The sequence below is a fragment of the Corvus kubaryi genome, unplaced genomic scaffold, assembly GCF_017639235.1.
Source record: "Corvus kubaryi isolate FWS band 111438036 unplaced genomic scaffold, C.kubaryi_AGA036_p1.0 split3-37304, whole genome shotgun sequence".
In the NCBI taxonomy this organism is placed as follows: domain Eukaryota; kingdom Metazoa; phylum Chordata; class Aves; order Passeriformes; family Corvidae; genus Corvus; species Corvus kubaryi.
In genome coordinates, this window is record NW_024582087.1 from 3,617,203 (window position 1) to 3,628,575 (window position 11,373).

Here is an 11,373-nt window from a genome sequence, read left to right on the forward strand (position 1 = left end):
AGATTCTGACCTGGCTGCTGTGAGGAGCACCCAGCCCTCACCCCTTTGTCCTGCTCCAGGGAAAATCCAGCTGGCTCAGCCCTGATCTGCAAGCAATATGCCCTCACCAGCAGAACCATGGACATCCCAGTCCTGCCTTGCAGCAGGATCAGCCAAACATAGCTGGGGATTAGAGCCTGGCACTCCCTGCAGCACTTAGTTACAGCTACCCCGAGGAGAGAAAGCACCAAGTGAACCTCCCATGGGCCATGGGACAAGGAACAGCTCCAGTGCCAAAGGGGAAGAATTCCAGAGAAGTCCTCATAACGCAGGTGGAGACTAGAAAAGCACCAGGAGTCAAAGTTTGGACTGAATAAACCATGAGAAGAGACAAACATTGAACTTTTATTGTTTATGTACAAATGACAGAAGTTTGTATTAAAAAGAGAACCCACCCAAAGTCAGCGACAGAGAAGAGCTGGCTCTGAGCTCTGGCCCTTCCTGCACCTAATGCACTGAGGAATATCGGGAGATGGTGTTTAAAATGAAAGTAAGAGAAAAGGGTTAAACTACCTTCTTCTCTGCTTGAGTAAGAATCAAAAGAGCTGCTCCACAAAATGAAGAACCTTCCACTACACGGACTAAACAAAGAAACCCGAAGTCAACTTGTACACTTCAGCTTTAAAAAAAGCACAACAAAACCAACAAAACAAAACAAAAACAAAAGAAACAAACCTGCAAAGCTAAATATCAGCAACAAAAGTAATCTAAGTCTCACAACATGGATGGGACACACTGAATCCTACCCCAGTTCCAGTGGAAAAGGAAATGCCTCTCTGTGGGTCTGCAGGTGACAGGGGGCAGCAGTATCAGCCGTTTCAGGAAGTTCCCGACCAAGGTGGAAGCACAGAACAGTCAGGAATTCAGAACTACTACAACTACTACATCACCTTCGTCTTCCTGCAACTCAGGTGATTTAAAAATGATGCAAAGTACACGGTCCAGGATTTCCTCCCCCCATCCAAGTCCCTTAGAGTGAGTCACTCCTGCTGCAGCTGCCATCCTGCTTCAGAGCTTCTCAGTGGGGAGTCACAGACCTAAATCGCAGGAGCATCAGCACTGATGGCTCTAGTAGTCCTGCAGAGAAAGGACAGCACAGGCACGTTAACACCTTCCCACCTCCAATTCTGCTCTCGGAGCTGGGGGTCTCAGTCCTCTCTCATCTCACACACCACTAGTTGCAGGCAAAACAGATCTTTTACTTGCAGATAAACATTGAAAAGGAGGGACCCTTCCAACCTTGAGTATCAACTCAAACCAGATTTGATGCTCCAGATCATGACAAGATAACAGGATGCAAAGCAGCTTTTTCCATGAGAAGCACACAGGAGTTATCTGTGACCCGGGCTCAGAACAGCCCACCTGGCCTCAGCTGCTGTTACAGCCAGGAGACAATGCTGATCTCACACTGTGACACTCCTCAACCATGACAGTAAGAACTTAAATGACAGCAGCAGGAGGGTTTTTTTAAGCTTGGGTGTCAGCCAGCCCCTCCGGTGAGCAATGAAAACACAGACAGAGCACGGATACTTACAGCTCTTGGCTTTTTGTTTAACTTGAGATCAATCCTGTGGTTGGAAAGACAAGAGAAACGTCCATGTCAATACCTGACCCAACACCGGAGCTACTTCACAGGGCACAGCTACGACAGAGACTATGGTTAATCCATCCATTTCCAACTGGCTGAGCCAGGGCACTGTCCCAGGGTTACTGGGCACGAGAGCAGCAGAGGAGAGTGGAGTTATTATTTGCCAAAAAGCAGATTCCAGCCGCTCCCAGACAGAGTTAATCAAGGGGCACAATCAATCACAGGGCACTTAGGTGAGCAAAGGGAACTAGGCATGCTCTATGTTAATTTAATCTGCCAGAGGTGTAACTATGCCACGGGTAATTATCCAGACATATTGTGAGAGTTATTTACTTGGATAGAGAGAGGAGTTAGGATAACAGGGATTGTATGAGCCAAAGGTATTGAGTTTAGTACATTTTTCCAGAAGGAAATATCCAAGTCTATACTAATCTCCTTAAGCAGCAAAGCCAAAAGAATCAGTTCTAAAACTAAGTTTTAAAGTTAAAAAGTTTTATCTATTTAAATATGAAACAGAAAGGTAAAGAAGAGTGAAGTTAATTTATAATTTGCTGAAGTTATTAAATAAAATGTTACCTCCATCACGCTTTTCTGTTTTTAAAAAAAACTTCCCAGCCTAACCTAATATACATACCTACAATTAAACAGATAAACTAGGGGTTAGCGAGGTCTCAAAAGGCACATCAGTGTCTACACACTAACAACACAGCACAAGTACTAATTCAAGTCAAACTTACTCAAAGTCATAATCAAACATGCCAGACGGGCTGAGGGACAGCATTTGAAAGGAAGAAAGCAATAGAAATTAATATACTAATGAATTAAATCAATTAGTTGATTAGCCACCCTAGCGAGATTGCTAAAAAATAAAATTAAATAAATAATAAAGCCAGTGTTCAAACATCATCAAGTTCTTTAGATATCTTAACCAGGGCTGGGCACAAAAAGCACTCCGGGTTGGCGATATAATGTCCCCCTCCCCACTGGATTTCTGGGAACAAGAGGTGTTAGCAGAGAGGTGGGTTTGGCTTACGCAGGGGATTTTAGGAGCTGAAAGAGGGGCAGCTACCAGACCCAGAGAGGGCAGAGCTCAGGGGCAGGAGAGGAACCCGAGGGCTTGGAAAACCAAAGTGAGGGGTCAGGAAGCAGGGGATTTGGGGAGGTGGCTGGGCTGCCAGGGCAAGGCAAGGCTGGTTCAGGCAGAGGTGACACAGAACTTGGTGCCCAACCCCGCCCTGGGCTGTTCCCTGCACACCCCCAGCGCTGCTGTCCCCGGCAATGGCAGCCCAGGGACATTTGGCCAGAGCTGAGCAGTTTGGTGACTGTCCCACCCCCTCATACAAGTGCCACAGTATGGCCTCCAGACACGGCTCTGTTCACAGCTGACACTGGCCAGGAAGGATTGATCATGGAATCCCATTCCAGGACTGCACTGCTAAGAGGAAACAGCACTGGATTCCCTCAAACACTTGTTAGCCGTGAAAACAGCTGAGCACACTGAAAATATCCACCCTGGCCTTCCTGTGGTGTGGGAGGGAGCAGGGGGACAGCACAGCCTCTGTAGCCCACACGTGAGGCCCTGTGTGCTCCTGAAGCCAAACGTCCCCGTGCTGACCCAGTTCCCCACACGGGAACCCCAGAGAGGCCGTGCTCCTGCAGGGGCCTTTCCCAGCACCTCACGGTTCTCCAGGAACAGGGCAGTGAAACCCAGAGTTGTGCTGGCAAACGGAAGAGCTTCTGAATAAAGAGAAAAGCCAATATTTCTTTTTATTTTTCTCTTTTTCATGCCAGACACCTCAGGGGACAGACCCACAGGTCTGGCTGGAGCACCTGCGGGGCTGTGGGGCCTGGAACACCCTCGCTGCATGATCAGGTACTGGGTTGTTGCTGCGGCTTTTTAGCCTACATATACTTGAAAATTGTTTGGTCTTATCTGCCAAAATTTAGGGGATAGTCAGTAACAGCAATCACAATTTTAACAGAGCTTTTATTACAGACAAATTTAATTATCTTTTTATCTTTTTTAATTATCTATCTGGCCTTGCTAAGCATTACAAACAGTCAGTTCCTGCCTCACCGAGCCCCTCGGAGTGTCTTGACAGGGCCTGGGAACACAGGAGCTGCTACAGGTGAGCAGGGCAGGGCTCCTCTGTCCAACAGCCCGGCCTGGCAGCAGCCACCACAGCTGCAGAGGGGGATGTGAAGGAACCCAGAGCCACAGAACCTGCTGGGGGGCAGCTTCCCCCCAGCTCCTGTCCCTAAAGTCCAGGTAATGGACCGGAGCAAAAGGATTTATGTCAGTTCCAGCACCTGCCCTGCACCCCACCATGTTGTTGGCCATGCTTTGTCCAGGGAAGCGCCTGAGAGAGTATTTTATAATTTGTTTGAAATGGCAGTTTTCTTAAGCTGTACTTCAGTTTTACAGGTTGTTTCTCTGGACTTGTTCACGGATGTAGTTTCTTGTGTTATTCCTGAACTTCTTCCAAATATCTACAGGCAAAAAAAGAGATTTGAACTTCTTTGGATTCCCAGCTCATGAGGAACCAAAGGGACATCCAGTCCTTTCAGACATTTGCCCAATTCAGGCTGCTGTAGGAAGGAAATTCTGACCTAAGAATTAAAGACATGCTAATGACTCAACACTTAGTAAAGGCAAAAAAAGGAGTTAAGCATTTTTCAAGCATTGTACCTACCTCGTGTCCCCACCCCAGCTGTCCCCACCCCCACCTTGTAAACTTTTACCACTTTAAACCCTTTCTCTAATTGCGTGGCAGGTCCCTTAAAGAGGAAAGCCCATCCCTAGCCAGAGCTAACAGTTCAGAGCCAGCACAGACGCTCCGGAGTTTTAAAAGCTCCATTACTTCTATTAAATCCTTAGGCCTCAGCTTCAGCAATCCTTCCAGAGAGGTGCAGCTCTGCAGTGTCTCCTCTCCATGGTTTTGCCCCTCGTGGCCTGACTCACAGGCACTGTCACTGCTGGCAGCCTGGGCTGAGGGCACAGGGACCAGCTCATTGCCCTTATTACACCTTAGGGGCAGAACTGGACAGGTAAATCCAATCAGAAAAGAGTTCAAGGAATCTGTTTCACATGAATTTCAGGTCAGTTTAATAACAAACACTCTGAAGTGAAGGTGACACAGCAACTCCTCTATGCCAGTACTGAGACTCGGCTGAGATGTGAGAGCTGGAACGGGCTGCAGTGGAAATCCAGATACTGGGAGTGTCCAAAACCCCAGAAACATTCCCATTTGCTTTCCACCCTCCTTCAAAGAAAGCACTAACATTCCTGTCCTACTGGGCTCTGCAGAAACCAAGCAGCAAGCTCAGGAGGTCAGGACCTGCTGGAAGGAATAAGCTTTATCCTGGGGACACGGGAGAGCTGAAGAAGCTGCCCAGAAGCACAGCTGTGCCACAGCTGGAGCGAGCACCCTGTGCTGCTTGTTTAACTTCCTCAGCACTTTCCCCTCTTCTTCCAAAACCAGGAAAACCACCCAAACAACTGACCCCAGCTGCCCATTATTCCCGCATGTTACTGGTTCCCCTCAGACAATAAATTCAATCCAGCCCCAGCCAACTGTCCAGGTGTGGCAAGGAGGCTGCTGGTCCCACTGACCTGTGTCTGTTTTTGTTCTTTCGCTTTTTGTGGCTGCTGTGGTGGCTCCCAGAGGAAGTGGAGGAAGCAGCTTTCTGGGGCTTCACACCCTGCACGGAGCCATCTAGCTCTTCAGCATCCTCCTGGTTGGGCTCATTCTCCTGGTTGTGGAAGTCTGGAGAAGTGTCACTCTCTGTGCCACTGCCCGGCTCCCCTAGAGCAGGACAGACCCAGGTGAACACCAGGGTGAACTCCCAGCTGCCCTGGCACAGCCCTGAGTGGGAGAAACAATCCCAGAACAGCAGCAGAGACACCTGAGCCCTGCAACACCAGGAGGTGAATCACAGAACCTGGGAAACAATTCTGCAGGATGGACAGGAAGCTGCTCCTCAGCACTGAGGCTCTCTGGAACCACATCCTATTTGGTGCTCATCACAAAAATGTTTTTAAATATCCTGGAGTTGAGTGGTCCCTCCCCACATCTCCTGTGACTGACACATCTACAGCGACGCAGTGCTTCAGCTCGTCTGGCCTCTTCCTCCAAAGAGCACAAAACCAATTTTCAATCCCTTTTACACACAACAAACCCCTGCTGAGCGTGGAAGGAACTTGGCAAGTCAACAGCCAGGAGCAGCCTGAGGGCAGCAGACACAGGGCCTGGGAATGGGAGCCCAAGTCCAGCCCAGATCTGTAAGGCTGAGACAGGGCTGAACGGTGGGGAGAGTGTAATTCTTCCCAAATTCACAGAACAATGACAAAGAGACTTACGCTTCTCAATGAGCTGGTCCTGGACTCCAGCTAACGCACTGACAGCCTGGAAAACCAAACGGGATGTCAAGCCAGGCAGGGATTCACCTCCCAATGCTCAAAGCACAGAGCCCGGATCACACAGACACACAGTCCCTCTGAAGTGCCCGTGGCCCCACGTGGCACCGAGGGTCTGCAGCAGAGACAAAGCCAGGGGACGGCAGAGACGCCAGTGACAGGCGTCCTCCCACCCCCCAGGCACCCGCAAAAGGGGCTTTGGAAGAGGCTGCAGGGTGGGATGGGGATGCTCAGGTCAGGGAGCCAGTGCAGGTACGGCACTTCAAATGGGGAAGGTGTTCTGCAGGTGATCATGGCAGGACTGGGGCACCAAGGAACAGGAATGGGGATGGGATGGGGAAGGAACAGGAACGGGGACAAGGAAAGGGATGGGAATGGAGAAAGGGATGGGGACAGGGATGAGGAGAGGGGTGGGCACAGGGACGGTTATGGGGACAGAGGCATCTGCTCATCCCACCAGCACCCATCCCGGCACTCACCGCTGCTGAGGTGACCGAGGACTTGCTGAAGAGCCTCTCGGCCTCCTTGAACTTGCGGTTCCTCCGGTCGTTTTTGCTGTTGGAGTTCCTGAAACAGAGAGAGGCGCGATGGCGGGGCCGGGGGCGGGGGGGGGGGGGCGTGCGCTGGGCAGGTGGGCAGCGCCTCCGCCACTCACTTCTGGTTGGTGAGATACCGATCCCAGCCGCGGATGATGTTCCCGTACATCTGCGTGTCCTCCAGGTAGCTGCCCTCGAAGGCGTAGATCTGCCGCTCCAGGTTTGCCAGCGTCTCCTGCCGGGAACACCGCCGCGCATGGAGCAGGCCCGGCCGCGCCGCTCCGGCCCCGCCGCTTCCCCAGCCGGCCCGCCGCCACCCAGCCCACACCGACCCCCTCCCCGGCGCTCACCGCCAGCTCCTGTTTGCGTTTCACCAGCTCGGCGAGCTCCCGGCGGGTGTCCGGGATCTGCGGGGGCCCCCCGGCCTTGGCGTGGAGCGCGGCCATGGCGGCGCGGCCTGCGCGGGGCGGGGCGGGGCGATGCCGGCAGCGGCCACTGGGGGCAGCGGCGAGGCGGGAGGGGCGGGGGGTGGCAGCACGGAGTAACGCACGAGCCGTAATAAATTAGAGATTCTGGGACTCTGGGGTGCCTTTTCCTGGTCTTAAAATCAAGAGGCATACACGGTTAGAAGGGGAAAAGGGATTTTACCTTGGTATTTATTTTAAGGATCCTTAGGTGCACACGTCCAGGTCATATGCACCGAAACGCACCCCACCGAGTCTCCCTCAAAGATCAGGTATAACATCATAGGTTTTACTAATTAGGAGATCTATCAAAGATTCCCCAAGGAGAGACTCGAGTGAGCCCCCCTCCCCAAGAAGCCTTCCCCTGGATGGTTCTATCTTGGTTTACAGAATGTGTTCTGGAGAGGACCTTGGCGTCTGGGACACACTGATCCCTGGCCATGAAGCTTCTAAAATGTTGAGTCTCTCAGCTTGACAAACAAGTCCAAGAATGTAGGCAAAAAGCACTAAGAATACAGAAGTTGTAAAAAGGTATAACAGGGGTATAAAAGAAAAGGCAAAAAATCTTCATGGCATCATCTGGGGTCTTTAAGGTCCCTCCAAGCCAGACCTTTCTATGATCCTATTGACCCATGTCACTCTGATCCTCTGCAGTGACACTTGGGGGGCCGGTACAGCAATGATGTCACTTCACATTCCTGTGTGAACCCTATCAGGGGACACAGAATGAGCCACCTTGGCCACACTCAGGTGAGAAAGGCCCAGCCAAGGGGAATGATACAAACCTGCAGCGCTAACAGCCTCTCCAGTACACAAATCGTGCCGTTTTAAACTTACTTGGTTTCTTTAATACAGAAACAAGTACTGAAACTTCATCTCTTCCAAGGAAAAAAAAAAAAAAGGACACTAGAAAAATAGTACAACTGAAAGTAATCAGGGCTAAATTTAAAAATTGTTTATTTAAAAACCCTTGGAGTAGATATAAAGGAGCTCCTCCTGCTCAAACTCCATCCTACCCGTCTGAAATCCCACAGCAATGCCCCATATTTACACCATCCACGTGTACAACAAGCACCGTTTGTGTACAGTCCGTACACAGCAGGGACGAACAGGTGAGACCACAAACACCCAGGTGAATCAGTAAAGTGTGGGACATACACATTTAACATAAAGCAACATGGAGGAGACACCAAAGACTATGCAACTCCCAGTGAGTGGGACTGGTGCTTCTCTCCCTAAACACTCATTTCTTTACAGCGAGAAGACTGTGTTAAACAAGGGACTTGGGTAAGTTTTTATAAAAAGAGAACTTAAATAGTGCAAACTCTGGTTAAAACACGTCACCCAACCAAAGGTGTTTCTGTGTGACACAAACAAACCCTGGGGTGGGGTCAGAAATAATGGCTCCAGCATTCAACCCAGACACTCCACATCCACAACAGTTTCAGCATCGTGTGTGGGAACAGGAAACTGGGGGCCCTCAGCCCTCAGTCACAGTCTCATCACCTGAAATTCCAGGAACTGTTTAACTTCTGTTTCACATTCCTTTGTAATTTCCAGGCAGAATGCCACTGAAATGCCCATCCCTCAATCACCATGAGGCAAATTAAATAGCCAAAACATACAAATACATGAGGGTCTTTGCCACGTTTCTGCCATTTCAGCAGTGATCTGGGTAAATTCTCCTGTCAGGCCTCCCAACAGGCAGAAGAATTTGGCAAACTACTGAACAAGATGTGCATCAGGTACTCTTTAACTAACCTTTCAGTCTGTAGCATTTTCAAAGGGCTGTAACAAAACAAGTCATAAAAATAATTTTCCAGATGCTGTCTGTGTTTGACATGGTTTGCTGGAAGAGTCTGGCAACATCTGTGGAGGGTTTCCAGCACCAGAGCTTTCACGTCCAGGTGCTCTTCGGCTTGTTGGGGGAAAAATAAAAGTAAAGCTGTATTTCCTGATATGCAAAACTATCAAAGATGAATAATGAGCAAAGTCCCCCAAAACAAACTATGGGAACAGACCAGCAACAGAGAAAGGACTTTAAGGCAACAAGAGGCATCAGTGCTGCGATGCTCCGTGTTCACATCCCAGTCCTGTTCAATTGCAAGGAGTTTCTCTCCTCTGCCCCTCCCCAATGTCTTCCTCATCCGTTAACTGTCAGACTCTTCCTCCTTCTCCTCATCTTCATCATCGTCCTTTGCATTGGCCTCAGATTTATCTGAGGATTCATGGAGCAGAACATACTCTCTGCTGCTGAACCCAAACTTGAGTACGTCCTTCTCCTTCAGTTCATAGTAGCGCTGGGGCTCGATGCGCTGGTTGTTGAGGAAGGTGCCGTTCCCCGAGCCCAGGTCGATGATGTAGGGCCTCACCCTGCGGCCCACAGTGCCGTCAGCTCGGGTGTACTCCACCAGCCTGGAAAACAAAAACACTGGCTGAACCACCAGAGAGACAGGAAACGTGCTCCAAAAGCAGGTGAGACAGAAATTGTGCTCCGCGAGCAGGTCGGTTTGTGCCGTGAACACTCATCCATCCCGAGATCGGAACAGCCCAATGAGAGCAACAAGAAACTGTGTGAGACAGAGCAGGTTCTGAGAGAGGCTGCATCATTCCCTAAACCTCCGATGATGTAACATAGCAACTCCTGCACCGGGACAGATGTTCTCCACGAGAGCTGGGCTATTCTCCAATACCAACAGGAGCCCCCTCTGCATCAGAGCACAGCAGCCCTCACTGTGAGAGAACAAACCAACAAACCTCTTCTTGAAATGCTTTTACTGTCAATCACACCTGGTAAGTTATTCCAACCTGGATTCACACCCCATTCTCTGTCTAACCCCGCTATATGATTTCTCTGCTTGTGGCTAAATTAGAGGAATTTCAGATATTTTTGGTCACTGCTGGGATAATCCACAGCAGTCACACATAAATTCCATTTCTATTTTACTGACAGTGAACTCGCATTTGGTTTGTGTGCTGTTTTCCTTCCGAAGTTCCCAAGCCACTCACCGGTACTGGAAGACGGCGTGCTGCTTGGAGCAGGAGGGGTGGTCGATGGGGATGTCGGCAATGCGGCGGTGCCGGCCCAGCAGGTACGCGCTCTGCCTGTGGATGTACATCACCGGCAGGAACTCGTCGTTCTTGAAGGGGTACAGGCGCCAGCGCGTCTTGGGGATGCGCGCCTCGGGGGGCTCGCTGTACTTGATCACCACCCCCCGGAACGTGTTGGTGTCCTCCAGCAGGGCCCCAGACAGCTCGAAGCTTGGCTTCTCCTTGTTCACAGCAGCTTTTTCTTTGGGTTTGCTCTCAGACTGCCGGAGCTCTGGGTTCTGGTCGCCGCTGCCCTCAGTGCCCTGTCGGTGCTCTCGCCTCCTCTCATTGTAGAACTCCCTCTCTGCCTGCTGCTCCCGCAGGTTCTGCATGTCCCGCTCATGGCCGCGAGTTCCCAGCCTGTCACTGGGGTTCTTCTTTCTGTCTGAGTGGTCCCTGTGCCTGTCCCGGTCACCACTCCTGTCCTGCCGGTGCTCCTGCTCTGATGGGTGTCTCTGCTTCCGCTCCTCATTCCCCCTGTGACAGTGATCATCTCGCTCCTGGAAAGGACAATCAGAATGAAAGAGCAGCAGATCTACCTCGACCTTTCAGAAAATCCCAATCCTACACACGGAAAACACATACTGGGACAGGTGTGGGCAGATCTGACACAACATGGAACAGATTTCCGTGCCAAACTACTTGGGTTCCCACAATTTACACCAAATAAAGCACAAGAAACAGGCAGTGTCACCTGCTCCAGGCAAAGGACACAGCTCCCAGGGACGCCTGTGCTGTGGCACAGGCTGGGCTCAAACAGGAGCTCCAGTCACTGGTGGCACAGCCTGAGCTGGGAGGCGGGAGTTCCTGACTTGCCCAGATCCTCCCTCTGCTCATGGGACACGATGCAGGGCCCAGTCTGAACGGACAAGTAAAGAGACGCCTTCTGTACCCGGCACGGCCGAGTCTCCGGGAACTGCGTCCGCTGCGGCGCCCGCAGGGCCCCTCTGTACTCACAGCACCATTTACCTGCTTCACCCTCACGGCGCCGTGGTGCGGGCTGTGGCTGCGGCTCCTCCTGCCTCGCGGGGAGCGGCTCCTCCGCCCGGACCGGCTCCTCCGCCGGGGTGACCTGGGGAACAAGGGGAAGGCGTGAGCGGCGGGGCCGGGCCGAGCGTGGGGCCAGAGCGGCCGGGCCTCCCTACCTGCTGCCGCGGCTGCCCGCGCGCGGCCCTGCCGGGCCCCGCCGCTCCTCGCCTGGCGGCGACGGGCTGCGCCGGGGGCTTCGCCGCTCGGCCT

General features: G+C 51.6%; 2 protein-coding genes across 7 annotated transcripts in view; both read right to left on the reverse strand.

Annotated features, from left to right (window-relative positions):
• Nucleotides 1-364: 364 nt before the first annotated feature.
• MEAF6 (MYST/Esa1 associated factor 6) lies at nt 365-7,061 on the reverse strand. Of its 6 annotated transcripts, XR_006013972.1 has the most exons (9): nt 6,931-7,061; nt 6,700-6,815; nt 6,524-6,611; nt 5,988-6,033; nt 5,241-5,433; nt 2,365-2,394; nt 2,204-2,261; nt 1,574-1,607; nt 1,050-1,116 (listed from the first exon to the last, which is right to left on the reverse strand). XR_006013972.1 is itself a non-coding variant. In XM_042015350.1 (8 exons), exons 1-8 carry the CDS (start codon nt 7,024-7,026, stop codon nt 1,108-1,110), a joined length of 612 nt encoding a protein of 203 aa, XP_041871284.1. In that variant the 5' UTR covers nt 7,027-7,061; the 3' UTR covers nt 365-1,107. The 6 variants fall into 6 exon arrangements, 4 of the variants coding, with proteins under 4 accessions (XP_041871284.1, XP_041871285.1, XP_041871286.1 ...); XR_006013973.1 differs by lacking the exon at nt 2,365-2,394 and having other exon boundaries at nt 365-1,116; XM_042015350.1 differs by lacking the exon at nt 2,204-2,261 and having other exon boundaries at nt 365-1,116.
• A 923-nt stretch (nt 7,062-7,984) lies between these two features.
• Nucleotides 7,985-11,373, reverse strand: part of SNIP1 (Smad nuclear interacting protein 1) — a 3,942-nt gene continuing 553 nt past the window's right edge. Inside the window, exons 2-5 of the mRNA XM_042015367.1 lie at nt 11,280-11,371; nt 11,104-11,206; nt 10,054-10,634; nt 7,985-9,459 (exon numbers count right to left, since the gene is read on the reverse strand). Coding sequence (XP_041871301.1) covers nt 9,195-9,459; nt 10,054-10,634; nt 11,104-11,206; nt 11,280-11,371 — 1,041 coding nt within the window. The 3' untranslated portion in view covers nt 7,985-9,194. The remainder of the gene's footprint in view (nt 9,460-10,053; nt 10,635-11,103; nt 11,207-11,279; nt 11,372-11,373) is intronic.

Excerpts from the sequence above, each read along its gene's own strand:
- MEAF6 (XM_042015350.1), bottom strand. The coding sequence starts at position 7,026 with ATGGCCGCGCTCCACGCCAAGGCCGGGGGGCCCCCGCAGATCCCGGAC. Across the intron at positions 6,816-6,930 it reads AACGCAAACAGGAGCTGGCG|GAGACGCTGGCAAACCTGGA; the intron begins GTGAGCGCCGGG and ends TGTTCCCGGCAG. Across the intron at positions 1,608-2,364 it reads ATGTTTGATTATGACTTTGA|GATTGATCTCAAGTTAAACA; the intron begins GTAAGTTTGACT and ends TTCCAACCACAG.